Below are 20,321 nucleotides of genomic sequence, written 5' to 3' on the forward strand. Positions count from 1 at the left end.
GGGTCCTTGGCAGACCTCAGAACTTCTCCAGTATTGGAGGAATGTTGATGATTCCAACCTGAGAAACTTTCATCAGCTCCACATGTCTCCCTATTAGCAGCATCTTCTAGAGGCTGAGTGACTCACCACCTCCACCAGCAGCTCTCAGCTGCAGCGCCGGGAGAATTTCCTGGGCACCCCACTCACACCCGCACACATTTTCACTCTAATCACGTGAGGCGACTGTCCTTTTTCATTTTCAGGAAGATGATGGATTGTTTCGGCCGTTTGTACACCAACAGTCACTGAGGTTAAAGGACTTTGGGGAGCTGCTCGAATCCAGCTTGTGGAGACTGAAAAGCGATGTTGCTCGTATAGTGAAAGAAAAGAGAGCGTGTTCGCTGCATCCTGGATAGTGTGGGCTCGCCGACCGAAAACACCTGAGCTGTGGGAGAAGCTGGCTTGTGCAGCCCCCGAGCTTGATGAACTTGGCTCTCAGCTGAGCTGTGCACTCAAAGTACCCAATCCATTTCTCGTACTGTTTCTGTCCTTGAGTTTGATTTCAAAACATGTAAAAATGAATCCACATCCAGGGTGAAGATGAGCTGGGACTGGACTGTCTCGGGCTAAATCCTGTTTAATCGGTCACTACCCAACTGCAGTTTGAGGGAAGTGCCTTCCCCTCGACAACTAAGCCTCTGGTTCCTTATTATAGGGGAATGACAACAGTACTAATTGCAGACGGTTAACGAACATAAAGAAATACAGGGGCGCCTGGGTGGCTCAGTTGGTTAAGCGTCTGCCTTCGGCTCAGGTCATGATCTCGGGGTCCTGGGATCGAGCCCCACATCGGGCTCCCTGCTCAGGGGGAGGCCTGCTTCTTCCTCTCCCTCTGCCCTTCCCCTGCTCATGCTCTCTCACTCTGACTTGCTCTCTTTCAAATAAATAAAATCTTTTAAAAGTTTATAAAGGAATATAAAGCACTTAGAACAGTGCCTGGCACACTGAAGCAATTGAGAAGCATCGGTATCTTTACAGTAAACAGTCTGAAAGTTCAAATAAAGCTGTTTTGATACATTTCTTGCTGTCAGACCTGGAGACAAATGGTTATTTCAAGCCTCTCATTTTGTATCCTTGCTCGGGACAGAGTTGATATTCTGTCTCCGCGAGTTTATCTGCAAACTGTCCCGCGCACCGCACCGGTCTGCTGGTGTCAGTCAGGCCCAGGTGATCTTGGTTCCACACACAGCTGCCTGCCCGGGCTCCGCGGGGCCAACGAGCACCGAGCACCAGGCGCTCTGGGAAAGGCTGCAGAGAGCCCCTGATAGGGACGGCAGGAGTACTAATACCGAGGTTCCGCGAGCACAACATGGCAGCTCACATGTCCTTTGTTACAGTCCCATGAGTATGGCACAGTTACCTCCATGTTGAGGCTTTAAAGGATAAATGAACAAGGCCTGCCCTGGCCTCTGTGAGTGAGCGGTGGGCTGACTCAGGGGATGGTGTTCCTGCGGCAGAACTGCCCTGGGGGGCGGGGCGTGTGTGGCGCTGGGCTGATTTGCATAAGAACCAGGAAGGAGGAAACAGAGACAACAAGCCCAGTCCTTGCTCCCTAAAGAGTAAAGTTAGGGAGATCAAACAGGACACGGAAACTCCACTGGCAGGACGGGCTAGCGAGTCTCCCTAGGAAGGCGGGGAATCTGGTGATTTCTGCTAAATAACAGGTCCCAAGGGCTTATCAGGGAGGCTTGGGTTTTCCCTGCAGCTCAGGCTCGGGACTAGGACACACATCAGCTAAAAAATAACCTGAAAGCTTGCAGCCCGAGTGTGGAGCTCCGCATGGGGACGGCGGGGGTCCGGGATCTGCCAAGCCTCACGGAGTCCCTGAGAGCCTGTCAGTGAGGCAGACCAGCAGTGAGGCCCCAGGAAGCAGGAAAGGCTTCTACCCCTTGGACTGAGCCTCAAAGTTCTCTAATAATTTGCAGAAATAACTGCAGAAGGAATGTACTTCCAACTAGAGGAGCCTTGGGGGGTTACAACGAAAATCTGGAGGAGATACACTTGTACACAGGTTGTATACACATCAGTGTCCACTTTATAGAGCCGGACACGGCAGAAATCGCCAAGCTGCAAAGAACACTGACACAGCATGCAGCTTCACCCAAGTGGCTCCCAAATGCACATCTAAACCACTGACTCCTGCAGGCCACGGGGGCCCACTGGGGAGCCCACTGTTGCGTTAGGATTCTGCCATGTGGCTAGTCGTGAGATCTGCTGCTCCCGTACACCTTCCTGATTTTAAAGAGGATAAGAACTTTTCTAAGTGCCCACCAATGAGGGCACAGCTGAGCCTAGTTCCCAACCAGGCCGGGCAGAGGATGGACGAGACCCCCCCCCCACCACCACCACGAACCTCCCTCTTCAAGTTAGATCCCCCCTCAGTACAGGCAGCACAGAAGGGTCCCTCCACACGAATAAGGTTTCTATCTACGTCACGCTTCTCACTGAAGAGTAGAAATTTCATAAAGGCAGTGGCCAACCTCTTTATGTAATGAATGGCACAGAAGACTATGTATGTGTTTATCATATGCTTATTACAAAAGGAAAAGTCCTTTGCCTTATTTTAGGGCTTCAGTGGAAAACCTAGTTTTCTAGGAAAACCTAGTTAAAATACAAAAAATTTGTGTTTTTGGGGACCTGTTTGGGACCTGTTATTTAGCAGAAATCACCAGACTGTTTTCTAGGAAAACCTAGTTAAAATACAAAAAGTAAATTAGAGAAAAATTCTGGTCAGGCAGTGAAAATCAATAGAAACTGGCCAGCTAGATCTTTAAAACCAATCTCAGGTACAGAACCAGAGAAAAGAAATGACAGGCCCAATTCTAGCAATACCCGGGCCAGACTCCAACTCAAATACCTATGCAGGTCCAAACACAAAACCACTGTTCAAGTGACAACCCTTTATTATTCAACTTAGGTAATAGTCAAAAAATCAGTGTCTATGGGTGAAAAACTAGGCTAAAATAGCAAAAAATGCAGTTTCATTTGGCAAAGGCCCGAAGAGTATGTAGAGAAACTTAGAAGGTGAGGTCCCGTTCAACACCACGGCAAAAGGAGAGTGGCGGTTACCGCCTCCCAAGACCACCAGCCTGAGCACCTCATCTGGGGCCTGTCAGCAGCACAGAGGGAGACCCCCACCCCAGCCTCTGATCTGCCAGCTCATGTTTAAAAATTGACCATGAATTCTTCAGTGAAAAAGTCAAAGATTAGTTCTCTCTCACGAGCAATAAAATCACGAAATCAGCTAAGATTTGAAATTTAGGGTAAGCTAGTACAATTTCCTGCTTTTAATGTGTACATATTTTATATTTGACAATCTTTAACATATAGTCAGGATATAGAAGAATTTAAAATTTAAAATTTAAAAAAGCCGTTAATTCATGCATTTTATGCCTTCAGGTAATTCTTCAACTGTTTAGACTTCAGAGCTGCTAATGACACTAAATTCAATGCCGCGTTGGTTGAGTCTGTCAATCAACTTTGTTCTGGAGAAGGCTGCTCCAGGGGTGAAGACCCCGCCCCTGTAAGACGAGAACAAGGTCAAACCGTGCACAAAGCAAGCTCCAGCCCTCTCCTCTGGGAGTGTGATTTGCTGGAGGACTAGCCATCAAGCCATGCAGAGAACTCATGAAAACCTTCATTGCATCATGGACTACTTTGGGTTCCTTTCTTAAAATAAGCCAAATGAGCAAAGGAGCTATAAGCCAGGAAGAAACTAGCACCCAGCAAACCCATCTAGAAGGGCTCAGCTCCCAGGGAGACTGTCTCCATGGACTGCTGAGTGTTCGACTGAGGGTCATCAACCTAAGGGGCTGCTGCTGTCGGTAGAGACAGTCCTCAGACTCAGGAGAACAAAAAAGGACCTGAGTGAAATAAATTTAGGCAATAAATTATATGAAAGCATAAATAAGACAAAGTGGATGAAAAAGAAGTTTCTTTAAATCTATTGACTAACATTTATAAAATGCTAAGTATTTTCAAAGGGTATACAGTTGACTCGAACAGCATGGGTTTGAACTGCATGGGTCCACTTATATGTGATTTTTTTACAGTACTATAAATGTATTTTCTCTTATGATTTAACATTTTCTTTTCTTTAGCTTACTTTATATAAGAATATAGTATATAATATATATGTCAACAGTAAGCTATTATTTAAATGTGGGGGGAGTTAAACATTACACATGGGTTTTCGACTACGCAGGGGGTCAACTGTAGAATTATTTGGAAAAATTTAATTAGGCTTCACTTTATACCATTTTTATGTTTGTTACTTAATATTGTTTCAGGTCATGTCTATATTTATTTGTTTCTAAGCCTGCAGGCCTAGGACTCATCTGTAAAGTTGGCCTACTTTTACAGTAACAGCTAAATGCTCCAGTAACTGAGTCCACTTGATAATCCTCTAGCTGAGATGCCATGCATCAGTTCACACTTGGTATCACAGCTTCCCACTGCTGGCTGGGTGTCATCATTACTGACTAGAGGCTCCTGATAATACTATTTAACAACAGGGACCTTTTCTGAGTAGCTTACTCCGGCCCTGCACTACTTTTACAAGGAACGAAAGTCAGCCTACATAACGCTCAAACTTCTCTGTCTCTTATTTATCTGTGCATTGTTCTCAGAGGCCAGTAAGAAACTGCCCTCCTCACAATTTTAATTTACCTTTCTCTTTGGATCAGAGGTACTGTAATTGCTTATGTGCAGACCCAATGTCTGAAAACTGAATCAAAATAAGCTAAAATATAGATGAAAACGACATCTTCGAATTAGAAGAAAACCAGACTCACGTCTTCGGAAGATCAGAGATATCATTTAGAAGAGTCATGGCTGCCTGGACCATGGCTATGGAGGTGGCCACATAGCCAGCCTCTGTAGAAGACAGGTGATCAAAGAAAACTATTAATGAAGTGTGCATTCGACAACACCCAAAAACCAAATGGTCGGTTTGATATCTAACTCTAGGTATATAGAATTTTCTCAATAAATACTCTGTTCACTTAAAACTAATAATATTCATATAGTACTTACTAAGTTAGGATCTGTTAGTAAGTGCTTTAATTTTATTAACCTCATTTAATTCTCCCAGCAATGACATGAAGTTAGTCCTATTTTTTAATCCCCATTTTACAGGGGAGGACACTGAGGCACAGACTCGAAGTCAGGCAGTGGCTGAGCTGGGAGCACACGGAGCTGCCGCGGGTCCATGGCTTGTGCCCTCTGCACTGCCCCTGGGAAACAACTGAAGCCAATGATCCTCATTTCTTGTTTCTCTATTCACACACCAGGCTCCACTTAAAAAAAAAATTCAATTTCTTTAAGAAAAACAACTGAGTAACTTTAAAAGTCTAATTTTAAGAAGTAGCTTTAAAAGAAGTCTATAAGCAAGTGGAACTTCAGTGTTTACAATTCTGTCAAATAATAAAAATATGGTGAATTTATCTTAAAAAGCCTGGTGGGAATCTGAAAAGAAGGCAAGATACAAAGATATCTTTGCCATCTGGCTTGATTGAAACTGCAAAACAAGATCCCCTCTGATCTATCAGAGGTGATGGTAATTAAACTGGTAATTATACTAGAATTCACAAGTAGGATTGTCTCTGTAGAGTTCTGTAAAATTCATACCAAAAGTTCTTGAACTTTTTTGGGTGACAGATCCTTTCAACCACCTATCAAAACTCCTTTACCCTCTCCAGAAAAATGCACATAGGCACACACATTTTACAAACAATGTCAGCATGTTCACTTGGCCCACAGCTTTGTTATAACTTCACTGCTTTAAAGTGACCCTTGAGTATGAGAATAAATGTCAACCAGCCCCTTTTCTTATTAATATTAAAATATGCTACTCAGAATTACTAAATTATCCTAAAAAACAAAACCAGGGCGATGGATGTAATAATAAAATTAGATTATAACAATTTCAATCCTTTCTTTAACAGAATATATTATTAAATAATTTGTGCAAGTTTATTTCTAAAACAATGAAGCTTTAGAAAAAAACCTCGCAATACTGCTTTATACCTTAAGACAATGAAAAACTCCCCAGCAATCTTAAGTCATATGTGAAATACCTGGTCCTTTCACCTGAGTACAAATTCTCATGTTCGGTTTGTTCTTCTCAGGACTAAAGCCTTGGCTGTATCCTTGACCAAAGAATGTCAAAGTAAACGATGAGGCATCAATCTGAGAAGAAAGCAAAGGCCTTATTTAATAAATATGTCATTTCCTCCCTGAACATGGTAAAACCTACTACTCTACTTAATATGAGACATTTTCAATAGATGAAAACACCACTATTCTGCCAGAACACCCTATCATCCTTTAAGCATGGGGCAAAAATCAATTCTTGGAAGATGCAAGTTTTGATGCCTGGTTGGTGCTGGGGGAGGGAGGTGGTGACGAAGAGGGGTGCAGGACAGACGATCCTTAGCCGTGAAAACAGCAGTTCCAGAGGAAAAGCTAGGATGGTGGTGGTGGTAGATTGTGGTAATCAGGTATCTGAGGAGACAAGACCAAACTAGCCAACAAGTAATGGAAACACAGGCCAGACAGAATTGCTCCACTTGGAGATATAAAAACCTGATTCAAAACATTCAATTCTAGAAGACTTATCCGAGCATCTTTCACAATCACTAAATTCAGAAATAAGATAATGAAGAATTCAGTTGTGGTAAAAAAAATTGTTAATGAGACCACTAAAATACGGTTCCTGTTTTTCTGGAGCTGACAGCTTAGTGGGGGATACAAATATGTATGTGTGTAAATATACACATGTAGATCTAATAACAATGTGAGACATGAATTAAAAGATGCCAGACTAGTTCAAAGGAGGGTATTATTAAATCTGTTCGGTAGGATGGGGCAGGGTTTTGAAATGTGTACACACACACACACACACACTCTAATGGAAGTGTACTACACAGAAAAGTGGGGTGGACACCAGAAAGGAGAAACCATTGTGGAAAGGCAAGAAGGGATGCAATATCACAGTGGACCAGGGAACAGGGTGGTACTTACGTATTAAAGGTGCAGACAAGGTCAGACGCACTTGTCCCCACCCTGCCTGCCTGGGGCACACGGGCTAGCTGAGCATAACCCTCTCAGGCTGGGCACATATTCAGCTTTAGAACAAATGTCTTTTTTTTTTTTTAAGATTTTATTTATTTGAGCGAGAGAGTGAGTGAGAGAGAGAGAGAAAGAGAGAGAGCGTGCACAAGCTGTGGCGGAGGGAGAGAGAGAGAAGCAGGTTTCCCACCAAGCAGGGAGCCCGATGCGGGACTCAATCCCAGGACCCTGGAATCATGACCTGAGCTGCAGGCAGACGCTTCACCGACTGAGCCACCCAGGCGCCCCTAGAAAAATTTTCAACATGGTCTCCAGGCTGCTACTACCAACTAATTAGAGTTGGCATGAAAACTGAAACCTATCTGCCACCCAGGACTAGATCATGAAGGACCTCCCTCCTCTGGAGATAGACTTCCAGCCAGTGGGACTCTCGGGGTGTGAATCAAAACCACCCAAACCGGACTTGGAGCTTGCCCACCTCCACAGCAGGGATCACAGCGTTGGCAACACATTAACACAACTGGTTTTTAAAGAAAGCCCAATATTCAGGCCACATTCTAGACCAATCACACTTGAATCTCTGGTCATCAGTTTTAGGCTCTTGTCAAAGTTGAGAACCACAGCTCTGTACTTCCAGGCCCTACTCCACACCTACTGCATCAGAATGTCCAGACTCAGGGTCGGGATGTGTATATGGAAAAGCTTCCTGGGGCATTCTGATACACAAACTCCCAGGTAAGAATCACTGCCCATGCAGTACGTCAGGGAACCAGGTTATGAAGATGACAACCAGGTCAGATCTGTCTTCCATCTTGGACAGCGGTGGGAAGAAATATTTGCAAATCACATACCTGATAAGGGATTAATATCCATTTACAGAGAACCCCTAAAACTCAACAAGAAAAACACAAACAACCAATTCAAAAATGGGCAAAGGACTTGAATAGACATTCTCCAAAGAAGACCTACAAATGGCCAATAAGCACATGAAAAGATGCTCCACACCACGAATCACTGAGAAGTACAGATCAAAACACAAGGAGATATCACTTCACACCTGTTGAGAAGAACTACTATAAAAAATAACAGGGTGCAGCTGGTTGGCTCCATTGGTGGAGCATGCGACTCTTGATCTCAGGGTCATGGATTTGAGCCCCACCCTGGGTATAGAGATTACTAAAAAATAAACCTTAAAAAAGGCCTGGGAAACAAGTGTTGGCAAGGATATGGAGCAATGAGCACACTCGTGCACTGCTGGTGGGAAAATAACATGGTGGGGAGCCGTGGAAGAGTCTGGTGGCTCCTCAAAAAAATTACAAATAGAATTCCCATAGGATCCAGCAATTGCACTTCAGGATATTTATCCCAAAGAATTCAAAGGAGGATCCTGAAGATGTATTTGCACCCATGTTCACAGCAGCACTATTCAAAATAGCTGAAAGGTGGAAGTAACCCAAGGATGGATGGATGGATGGAGATGGGGGACGTATGAATGGGGGGGTTGTGTGCGTGTGTGTGTGTCTGCGGGTGTCTGTGCATGTGTGGTGTGTGTGTATAAGTGTGTGAAAAGGAACTACTATTCAGCCTTAAAAAGGCATGAAGTCTGACACCTGCTACAACACGGAGGAACCTTGAAGACAAAGTGCTCAGTGACATAAACCAGTCACAGAAGGACAAATACTGCCTGACCACTTGTATGAGGCACCCAGAGTGGACACATTCATAGAGACAGAGAGAACGATGGTGGCCAGGGGCAGGGGGAAGAGGGGAAAGGCGAGTTATTGTTTAATGGGGACAGAGTTTCAGTTTTGTGAAAGGAAAAAGACCTGGAGGTGGATGGTGGGGATGGTTGCACAAATGTGCTGCAGACCAACGTGAATTTGTATAAAACGAATGTTTTGAATAACAATATGGTATGGATACCACCGAACACTTAAAAATGGTTAAGATGGTACATTTTATGTTATGTGCACAATTTCGGGAAGAGAGGGAAAAGAAAAGGAGAGCGAGGCAAGAGCCTTGGCTAAGGTGGGTATGATGGGTTTGGAGAAAAATCTAGAATGATGCCTACGTTCATGACTGGGCAGATGACAATGCCACCAACTGAGATGGAAAACAAAGGAAAAGGAGTGTTTGAGGGAAAGAAGTTCAGATCATGACGTGTGCAATTTCAAGTACCCAAGGGACATCCAGGTCAAGATGTCCAGGAAAACAGGACAGGTAATCGGCAGATCTAAGCGGGTCTGCTGAGAACACTGCCGAGATTGCTTGGGGACAGTGGGAGGGAAGCGGACCCTCAGAACTGCAGGGACGGCAGAGGAAGAGAGTGGACACTTGGAAGAGCGTTGGTCTCAGAAGCCAAGGGAGCGAGTATTTCAAGAAGGACAATAATGTCAGAGGGCGCCTGGGTGGCTCAGTTGGTTAAGCGACTGCCTTCGGCTCAGGTCATGATCCTGGAGTCCCGGGATCGAGTCCCACATCGGGCTCCCTGCTCAGCAGGGAGTCTGCTTCTCCCTCTGACCCTCCTCCCTCTCGTGCTCTCTCTCATTCTCTCTCTCGCAAATAAAAAAAAAAAATTTAAAAAAAAAAAAGGACAGTAATGTCAGAGATAACAGACTGAATAGGAACTCACAGCATTCAAAGCACTTAGCAGTATTAAGACCAACGTCAACTCTAGCGAGGGGAAGACAGGGTGAAGGGGGGTCGAGGACTCCTCTCTGGGTTGGCATGTGCACAGGATGAGGAGAAGCAGGAGGAGAATGGCAGGAGAGACCACAAGGAAGTCCGCAGTAAAGGTTAAGGCTCAGGCCGGTGTGGTTCTTGGGTCCACCGCATTCTAGCCACATGAACTTGGGCAGGTAACACCTGCTCTGATGACCTCAGCTGGAAAAAGTGGCTAATACCTTTACCTACATGATCACGGGAGGACTAAATGTGACGTAAAGCACTTAGCTCTGCGCCTGCCACACAAGAAGTGCTTGATTTTTAAAGAGCACAGGTGGCGGGATTTGTCTTGTACAGAATCCTTCCCTGAGAAGCGGAGAAGGTGGAGATGAGAGCAGTTGGACAGCAGGACTCCGCGGGGTGCACAACCCACGTTCTCAACTCCCATCAGTGAAGCAGGAGTTGAAACTGCGGGGGGGTGGGTTTAGATCGTGAGGAAAGCCCGTGAGAGGAGATGGACAGATGGGTACATTAAAAGCAACAGGATCAGCAAATGCTGCTCAAGTTCCAGCGAGAGGGGAAGCTCATGGTTGGTTGGGGGGCCTCATGCAAGCGGGCGGAGCTCATCACCCAGGCCTGGGCCTGACTCGGGGTCTGTGAACCACCACATGGCAGGAAGGAGGCGCCGGCATGTGTGGAAGGGGAGGGGAAGCGCTGGGAAGGAGGAGGTACAGAGGAGAAAAATGAAGACTAAATGTTTCTGAGATCTCTATGAAGTAAGGAGAATAAAACTTCGGAGCCAGATGACTGGGCCCTCTCCCCAGCTATTTACTCGCTGTAGGACCCTGGGCAAGTTACTTAGCCTCTGTGCCTCAGGCTCCTCACTGGTCAAGTGGAGAGAATACCTAGGTTAAGGGTGTTGGGAAAAGACAGAGTCACCTAATTTACATAAAGAACATAAAAGCCCATCTGAAACATAGTAAGTGCTCCATCAAGTTTTACCTGTTCTAGTAAATGCACTGAGGAAAAGTAAAAACAAAATAAAGAAAATTATTTAAGAGCTGTATACAAAAGAAAGGGTTACCTGTTTCTGTGTTGGACCTTGTTTTGAAAAATAACCAAAGGAGAAGAGCCATGGGAACTAAAGGAAAAAATAAAAAAAATCCTCAGTGATATTTTTAAAAACTCATGGAAAATACTTCTAAAGACCTAATTTCATAAAAATACCACTTACTTTTATGAGAAGCTGCCTTCCAATGCCAAACTTCACAAAGAATAAAAAGAAAAGTCCCGCAAACATCAGCTTAATAACAGAGGTGATGCCTCCCACCGTCATATAAGCGGCGTACTGGACCTAGATGAGGACGTAAAGTCAGAATGTTACTCCCTACTTCTGTAGACTACGTAATACAAGAATGTTAGCTATTTAGAACTTCCTCTGTGGTCATAAACAGTGCGCAAAAGCAGTTTCCACTTTATGAACGTGTTATGTTCTAAAAGCTTGTTCAGAAACCAGGCATTGGGAGCCTGTTTTTTAAAGAAATTGTTGCAAATGATAATTAGCTTCCTTGAGCTGAACACAAAAGTCCCCATGATCCATACATAAAAAGCCCACAAGAATGTACCTAAATTTAGTAACTACACATTGTAAGATACAGATTCTACTTACAACCTCTTCTATGAGAAAATGATCTTTTAAATTGAGATACAGTTTCCTCTTTTTCCCCCCTGTGGCATGCTTTAGCTCTGGTCCTGCTTTCTTTCTTTTTCTTTCTTTCATTTTTTTAATTTAAATTCAATTAATTAACATATAATGTATTATTAGTTTCAGAAGTAGAGGTCAGTGATTCATCATCTTATATAATACCCAGGGCTCATATAACACATACCCTCGTTAATGTCCATCACTCAGTTACCCTATCCCCCCCCACCCCTCCAGCAACCCTCAGTTTGTTTCCTATGATTAAGAGTCTCTTGTGGTTTATCTCCCTCTCTGATTTTGCCTTGTTTTAATTTTTCCTCTCTTCCCCTATGATCCTCTGTTTTGTTTCCACATATGAATGAGATCATATGATAGCTGTCTTTCTCTGAATGATTTATTTCACTCAGCATAATACCCTCTAGTTTCATCCACGTTGTTGCAAATGGCAAGATTTCATTCTTTTTAATGGCTGCGTAATACTCCACTGTATATATTTACCACATCTTCTTTAACCACTCATCTGTTGATGGACATCTAGGCTCTTTCCATAGTTTGGCTATTGTGGACAGTGCTGCTGTAAACAGTGGGGTGCAGGTGCCCCTTCGGATCATTATATTTGTATCTTTGCGGTAAATACCTAGTAGTGCAATTGCTGGGTCGTAGGGTAGCTCTATTTTCAACTTTTTGAAGAACACAGTTTCCTCTTCAAGTCTCAGAAGTGGGAGCAGTTATTTCCCACACCAAAAGGAATAAAATGTTACTCCAGAGATCGGAGGTCGCAAGGAGAGGCGAACCCAGACATCTCACAAGCAACAGAGTACCCTAGCAGCTAAAGCGTGCAGTAGGGGTTGCTGGGTGTTTATGACACCAGCATTCCCTGGACTAAATTTGCTTCTGTTCTGTTTCATTAACAAGGTATGCAGCTGGCCAGATGTGAATTATGGGGGAGGCTACCTCTAGCCCCATAAAATGCAAAATGCTTTATGCTACTGATTCTTACCCTTCCAGAAACTGAACCCTGCATTATTTAGCCTGCTTTTTTTTTTTTTTTTGCTTTGTAAACATAAAAATCCTACATTAAACAAGTACGGGAACGATAATGAACAGTATACTCTTCATTAAAAATTAAATCGCATGCACTTACAGGTGATTGCTCTAAATTCTCGAGCAAGTAACGCTGAGTCCGCCTCACAACAGACACATCTGATCCCAAGAAAGGAATAGAATAGCTGTTCAGTTCTCTGCAGTAAGAAATTGGCCACCTGCAAGACAGACCCACAGACCCAAGAATATGCTGCATTTTCTCCACTTAGTTAACTCGGCAAAGTTCTGAATAAAAAATGTAATTTTCTTGAGGCAGTAATGACAACAAAGATGGCAGATCTGCTCTCAGTTAAAATTCATCTATCTGTCCTGTGTTCTCCACACCTACACTAAACAAGTGACGACTGGGAGAGCAGTATTCTTCACGCCAAGGGCACTTAACACATATGTTCTACCCCCTCAATCTCCCTAGACAGTACACTCATTTCAACAGCCAAGCCCTAGTATGAGTTTAGAATTCTCACATAAAAAAAGTTTTCACATAAAAGTGCTATTAATAGGGGCGCCTGGGTGGCTCAATCGTCTGCCTTCAGCTCACGTCATGATCCCAGAGTCCTGGGATCGAGCCCCGCATCAGGATCCCTGCTCAGCGGCAAGTCGGCTTCTCCCAACTGTACCTCCCACTTCCCTGCTTGTGTTCCCTCTCTTGCTGTGTCCCTCTCTGTCAAATAAATAAGTAAAATCTTTAAAAAAAAAAAGTGCTAATTATAGATAATCTACATAAGATCACCACACTTATTAAAATGGTGGTTTTACTGCCCAAAACTTAACTGATGTTTGATTTTGATAATGATAGTAAAAAGGCACAAAATTCATTTTCTCCCAGAGTCCAAATATGTTATTATATATGAAGTACTTAAGCTTAAGATAATATATTAATTATATTTTATTTAGCTAGGAAGACAACCCTGAATTCACTACAGAACAGTCTCAGGCTTTTCTAAGTCGCATACTTTATAAACCATATCACCAGCAATATACTTAGACTTGATATACTAAAGAATAGATTTTGAGGCACCTGGGTGGCTCAGTTGGTTGGGCATCTACCTTCAGCTCAGGTCATCATCTCGGGTCCTGGGATTGAGTCCCGCATCAGGCTCTCTGCTCAGCAGGGAGTCTGCTTCTCCCTCTCTCTCTGCCCCTCCCCCTGCTTGTGCTCTCTCACTCTCTCTCTCAAATAAATAAATAAAATCTTAAAAAAAAAGAATAGATTTTAAGTTACTATACCTTCTTTTCAATTTTGAACCAACAATTGGGACAGGTTTCAGATTTGACTCATTTCTCAGTTTTTTCAAATTACTTTGATCTCCAAAACCATAAACTGCAGACTTCCAGGTACCATCGTGAATGCACAACCCCTAATAAAAATTCAAAAGGTAAAGAAACATGACTTAAGGGATAATTACTAAAATGTAAAACCAAGAAATTTATAATTGTTTACAAAGAACATTTCGCCTCTATTTGAGCTAGCCATAATCCCTTACTTAATAATCTTGAGATGAATTTTCAGGCAGGACTAACACTCATTAGCTTGATCATATGCGATATTTATACCCACGTATGCTCTTTCTTCTTCCTTCCTACCATCATTTATGCTCCTTTTAAATGCCACTGAGTTTTACCCCTGCATTTTCACTCAACTAACTGACCATATTCCTTCAAATTAACCCTTCTAATTCCTATCCCTATGCTGATTCCTCAAAATCTCAAGATGTGTTCCTGAGCACGTTTACGCAACAGACACAACGTACATACCTATCCCGGCCCCAGCGTACCTGTTGCCCCACCACCCCCAACGCCCCTTACTCTAGCCCCAAGTTATATAAATGCCTTCCACGTAAGTCTTGTTAAAATATTTTTTTAATTTTAAGGCTCATTAATATGATTTATATTTCAATTTCTTTCCCCACTTCTTCAATTTCTTTCTGGAACTGTAGCCAGCATAGAATCCTTGCTTGATCTTGACCAGACTCATCCGTTCCCTTATTTCTCATCCTTCAGTGCTTTCCATTCTTCCAACATAATTACACCCTCCATGACCCTCACCTCCAATGCCCATTAGACGTGAGCAGCAGAAAGGAGAACACAGGCAAGGATATAACCTCGGAACTCAATGTCTTGGTGCTGACTCTTCTTTACCTAACTTCTAGATGGGCCTTTTAATTCTCTGTTATGTAAATATTTTAAACTTCATTTATAATTCTGATTGTATTTAGCTGTTTTAAGTCCTGCCTTACATGTAGTTTACCTTGTTTGAATGAACAAAGTTATTTAGAAATATTCAAAACCAACTTTGTCACAAGATTTTGAAAGAGGAATATCAGTAAAGCTGATGTGAAGATACTGTTGCTTGTTAATAAGCACAGTAAGAGAAACAAGAAAACCATCAGAAGATTCAGGTGTTTATATCAGAGCTTTGATGACACTGGAAGGCAGAGAGACACCAAACTTAATTTCCATTTTGATATATATTAGTATCTTCTATAGTGCTAAAACAAACAGAGCTACAAGTCTGAGGGGTTTCTATGTGAAACTACTCTAAATCTGGGCCCAGTCAATGTGACCTATTTGCAAATATAAAGATTCCCAGGGGCACCTTGCTGGCTCTGTCGGCAGAGCACGTGACTCTTAATCTTGGGTATAGAAATTCCTTGAAAATAAAAGCTTTAAATAAAAATAAAAAAATAAAAGATTTCCAAATACCAGGAGAAAACAGCTTTTTGAAAACCTAAGAATATCTTCTTATACAAATAAGCCATCAAAAAGGCACAAATCACATTCCATTTTTAAAAACTGTTTATCTTATTGAAAAACATAAAGTACACAAAACATAAATATATAATTTAATGAAATTATGAAACAAATCCCTGTAGCACAGAAGGCCCTCCTTCTGTCCTGCTTCATGGTAATAAAGACCAATACTTGCTTTCCTTAGAGTTTTACCACCTAAGTATTCATTCCTAAATTCACTTATTGTGAATTTTGCCTGTTTCTAAACTTTACAGAAATGGAAGCACACAGCCTTTGAGTTCGCCCTTTTATGCTCAAAACTGTGATGTTAAGATTCATCATGTGTTAGAAATAACTCCTACTTTGGAAATCAAAAATTACATGAAAAAATATGAAAATGAAAACATGACAGTCCAAAACCTTTGGGACACAGCAAAAGCAGTTCTAAGAGGGAAGTTCATAGCAATACAGGCCCACCTCAAGAAGCAAGAAAAATCTCAAATACACAACCTAACCTTACTCCTAAAGGAGCTAGAAAAAGAACAAACAAAACCCAAAACCAGCAGAAGGAAGGAAATAATAAAAATTAGAGCAGAAACAAATGATACAGAAACTAAAAAGCAATAGAAGCAATTGATGAAACCAGGAACTGGCTCTTTGAAAAGATCAACAAAATTGATAAATCTCTAGCCAGAACCATAAAAAGAAAGGACTCAAACAAAATCACAAAAGAAAGAAGATAAATAATAACCAACACCACAAAAATACAAACAATTGTAAGAGAATATTATGAAAAACTTGGGATGCCTGGGTGGCTCAATTGGTTAAGCGTCTGCCCTCAGCTCAGGTCATGATCCCGGGGTCCTGGGATCGAGTCCCGCATCGGAATCCTTGCTCAGTGGGGAGCCTGCTTCTCCCTCTGCCTGCAGCTCCCCCTGCTTGTGCTCTCTCTCTCTCTCTGACAAATTTTTTAAAAAAGATTATTATGAAAAACTATATGCCAACAAACTGGACAACCTAGATGAAATGGATAAATTCCTAGAAACATATAACCTACCAACACTGAAACAGGAAGAAACAGAAAATTTGAACAGACTCATTACCAGCAATTAAATTGATCAGTAATCAAAACACTCCCAACAAACAAAAGTCCAGGACCAGACGGCTTCACAGGTGAATTCCACCAAACACCCATTCTTCTCAAACTATTGCAAAAAAATGGAAAAGAAAGGAAAACTTACAAATTCATTCTGAGGCCAGCATTACCCCGATACCAAAGCCAGATAAAGACTACACACACAAAAAAGAACTACAGGCCAGGGGCGCCTGGGTGGCTCAGTCATTAAGCGTCTGCCTTCGGCTCAGGTCATGATCCCGGGGTCCTGGGATCGAGTCCCGCATCGGAATCCTTGCTCCGCAGGAAGCCTGCTTCTCCCTCTCCCACTCCCCTATTTGTGTTCCCTCTCTGGCTGTCTTTCTCTCTGTCAAATAAATAAAACCTTAAAAAAAAAAAAAGAACTACAGGCCAGTAGCTCTGATGAACATAGATGCAAAATCCTCAACAAAATACTAGCAAACCAAATCCAACAATACATTAGAAAGTCATTCCCCACAATCAAGTGGGATTTATTCCTGGGATGCAAGCGGGTGGTTCAATATTCACAAATCAATCATGATATATCACATCAATAAGAGAAAGGATAAAACCATATGATCATTTCAACAGATGCAGAAAACACACTTGATAAGGTACAACATCCATTCATGATAAAAACCCTCAATAAAGTAGGCTTAGAAGGAACATACCTCAAAATAATAAAGACCATCTATGAAAAACCCACAGCTAACATCATCCATAATGGGGAAAAACTGAGAGCTCTTCCCCTAAGATCAGGAACAAGACAAAGATGTCCACTCTCATCAGTTTTATTCAACTTAGTACTGGAAGTCCTGTCCTAGCCACAGCAATCAGACAACAAAAAGAAATAAAAGGCATCCCAACTGGTAAGGAAGAAGTAAAACATCTACTATTTGCAGAGGCATGATACACTACGTAGAAAACCTGAAAGACTCCACCAAAACACTGCTGGAACTGATAAAAGAATTCAGTTAAGGGGCGCCTGGCTGGCTCAGTCAGTTAAGCAGCAGCTCTTGATTTCGGCTCAGGTCATGATCTCAGGATCCTGGGATCGAGCCCCGTGTGAGGCTCTGTGCTCAGTGCAGAGTATGCTTGAGGATTCCCTCTCTCCCTCTGCCCCTCCCCCTGCTCTCTCCCTCTCTCTCTCAAATTAAAACAAAACAAAAACAAAAAAAATGTATTCAGTTAAAGTCTCAGGACCCAAAATCAGTTATGCAGAAAGAGAAATCAAGGAATTGATCCTATTTATAATTGTACCAAAAATAATAAAATACCTAGGAATAAACTTAACCAAAGAGGTTAAACACCTGTACTCTGAAAACTATAAAACACCAAGGAAAGAGACTGAAGATGACACAAAGAAATGGAAAGACATTCTATGCTCATGGGTTTGAAGAACAAATATTGTTAAAATGTCTATACTACCCAAAGCAATCTACAGATTTAATGCAATCCCTATCGAAATAGCAACAGCATTTTTCAGAGAACTGGAACAAACAATCCTAAAATTTGTATGGAATCTCTGGGGCGCCTGGGTGGCTCAGTCGGTTAAGCATCCAACTCTTGGTTTCAGCTCAGTCATGAGCTCAGGGTCCTGGGATTGAGCCCAGTGTTTGGCTCCACGCTGAGCATGGAGTCTGCTTGAGATTCTCTCTCTCCCTCCCCCTCTGTTCCTCCCTGCTCGCACTCACTCTCTCTCAAAACTTAAAATTACAATTAAAATTAAAAAATAAAATTTGTACGAAATCTCAAAAGACACTGAATAGCCAAAGCAATCTTGAAAAAGAAAAACAAAACTGGAGATATCACAATTCCAGACTTCAAGTTATATAACAAAGCTATAGTAATCAAAACAGTATGGTACTGGCACAAAAATAGACACAGATCAGGGGAACAGAATAGAAAACCCAGAAATAAACCCACAGTTATACGGTCAATTAATCTTTGACAAAGCAGGAAAGTATCCAGTGGAAAAACACAGTCTCTTCAACAATGGTGTTGGGAAAACTGCACAGCTACATGCAAAAGAATGAAACTGGACCACTTTCTTACACCATACACAAAAATAAACTCAAAATGGATGAAAGACCAAAATGTGAGACCTGAAACCGTAAAACTCCTAGAAGAGAGCACAGGGAATAATGTCTCTGACATCGGCCGTAGCAACATTTTTCTAGATATGTCTCCCAAGGAAAGGGAAATAAAAGCAAAAATAAACTATTGGGACTGCATCAAAATAAAAGGCTTCTGCACAGTAAAGGAAACAATCAACAAAACCAAAAGACAACCTACTGAATGGGAGAAGATATTTGCCAATGACATATGCATTAGGGGGTTAGTATCCAAAATACACAAAAAAACTGACACAACTCAGCACAAATAATGCAATTAAAAAATGCATTAGAAGGGCAGAAGACATGAACAGACATTTCTCCAAAGAAGACACACAGATGGCCAACAGACAAACTCATAAAAAGATGCTCATTATCACTCATCATCAGGAATATGCAAATCAAGGGGCACCTTGGGGGCTCAGTTGGTTAAGCCATCTGCCTTTGGCTCAGGTCATGATCCTGGAGTGCCAGGATCGAGTTCCACATCAGACTTCCTGCTCAATGGGTATCCTGCTTCTCCCTCTGACCCTCCCCGTTCTCGTGCTCCCTCTCTTTCATTCTTTCTCTCTCAAATGAATAAAATCTTAAAAAAAAAAAAAAAAGGAAAATGCAAATCAAAATTACAATGAGATATCATTTCACACCTGGCAGAATGGCCAAAATCAACAACACAAGAAACAAGTGTTGGCGAGGATGTAGAGAAAGGGGAACCCACATGCTCTGTTGGTAGGAATGCAAACTGGTGCAGTCACTCTGGAAAACAGTACGGAGGTTCCTCAAAAAGTTAAAAATAGAACTAACATACAATCCAGCAATTGCACCACTGCATATCTACCCAAAGAATACAAAGACACTAATTCAAAGGGATACATGGACCCCGATGTTTATTGCAGCATTATCTGCAATAGTCAAATTATGGAAGCAGCCCAAGTGTCCACTGATAGATGAATGGATAAAGAAGACACACACACTGGAGTATTACTCAGCCATAAAAAAGAATGAAATCTTGCCATTTACAACAACATGGATGGAGCTAAAGGGTATTATGCTAAGCTAAATAAGTCAGAGAAAGACAAATACCATATGATTTCACTCACAGGTGGAATTTAAGAAAGAAAACAAACAAGCAAAGGAAAAAAAAAGAGAGACAAACCAAGAAACAGACTTTTGAATTACTATATTGTATTGAATCACTATATTGTACACCTGAAACTAATATAACACTGTATGTTAACTATACTGGAAAATTTAAAAAAAAAAAGAAAGAAAGAATTCCTGCTCTACAGCTGGTCTTTCCATTTTCTAAATGGTATCTTTTGATAAACAGACATTCTCAATTTTAAATGTATACAAATTTACCACTTTTTCTTTATATCTAATGCCTTCTATGTCTCTTTTAACAAACCATTCCCTAAACAGCCTGGTGACTACACAGTTAATACTGTATTCCCTATGTGAAAGTTGCTAAGAGAGATCTTAAAAGTTTTTATCACAAGGGGAACCTGGGTGGCTCAGCTGGTTAAACATCAGACTCTTGGTTTCAGCTCAAGTCTTGATCTTAGGGTCATGAGTTCAAGCCCCATGTTGGGCTCCACGCTGGGCATGGAGCCTACTTAAAAAAAGAAAAATTCATCACAAGAAAAATAAATTTGCAAGTATGTATGGAGATGGATGTTACCTAGACTTATTGTGGTAACTGTTTTGCAATATACTACAGTATATACAAATATCAAATCATTATGTTGTACACCTGAAACTA

At 41.9% G+C, this 20,321-nt stretch overlaps 3 protein-coding genes across 7 annotated transcripts in view; 1 reads left to right on the top strand and 2 right to left on the bottom strand.

Moving 5' to 3' along the window:
• LOC102740653 (kinesin-like protein KIF28P) overlaps window positions 1–395 on the top strand; it is a 66,178-nt gene extending 65,783 nt beyond the window's left edge. The window contains 1 exon segment of the mRNA XM_081823177.1: window positions 243–395. Within this exon segment, the coding sequence (XP_081679303.1) occupies window positions 243–395 (153 nt within the window).
• CDC42BPA (CDC42 binding protein kinase alpha) overlaps window positions 1–20,321 on the bottom strand; it is a 727,403-nt gene that overhangs the window by 695,985 nt on the left and 11,097 nt on the right. The window lies entirely within an intron of this gene.
• The window catches only part of SCCPDH (saccharopine dehydrogenase (putative)), a 30,913-nt gene continuing 13,881 nt past the window's right edge, over window positions 3,290–20,321 (bottom strand). For 2 of the 3 annotated variants that reach the window (XM_081824466.1, XM_081824465.1), the window contains 7 exons: window positions 13,808–13,938; window positions 12,621–12,738; window positions 11,009–11,128; window positions 10,859–10,915; window positions 6,117–6,228; window positions 4,833–4,914; window positions 3,290–3,560 (listed from right to left, as the gene is read on the bottom strand). In XM_081824466.1, coding sequence (XP_081680592.1) covers window positions 3,455–3,560; window positions 4,833–4,914; window positions 6,117–6,228; window positions 10,859–10,915; window positions 11,009–11,128; window positions 12,621–12,738; window positions 13,808–13,938 — 726 coding nt within the window. In that variant the 3' untranslated portion in view covers window positions 3,290–3,454. The remainder of the gene's footprint in view (window positions 3,561–4,832; window positions 4,915–6,116; window positions 6,229–10,858; window positions 10,916–11,008; window positions 11,129–12,620; window positions 12,739–13,807; window positions 13,939–20,321) is intronic. The other variant, XM_081824467.1, reaches the window with a different exon arrangement.

Source organism: Leptonychotes weddellii, chromosome 6, assembly GCF_054177405.1.
Source record: "Leptonychotes weddellii isolate Sample4059 chromosome 6, ASM5417740v2, whole genome shotgun sequence".
In the NCBI taxonomy this organism is placed as follows: Eukaryota; Metazoa; Chordata; class Mammalia; order Carnivora; family Phocidae; genus Leptonychotes; species Leptonychotes weddellii.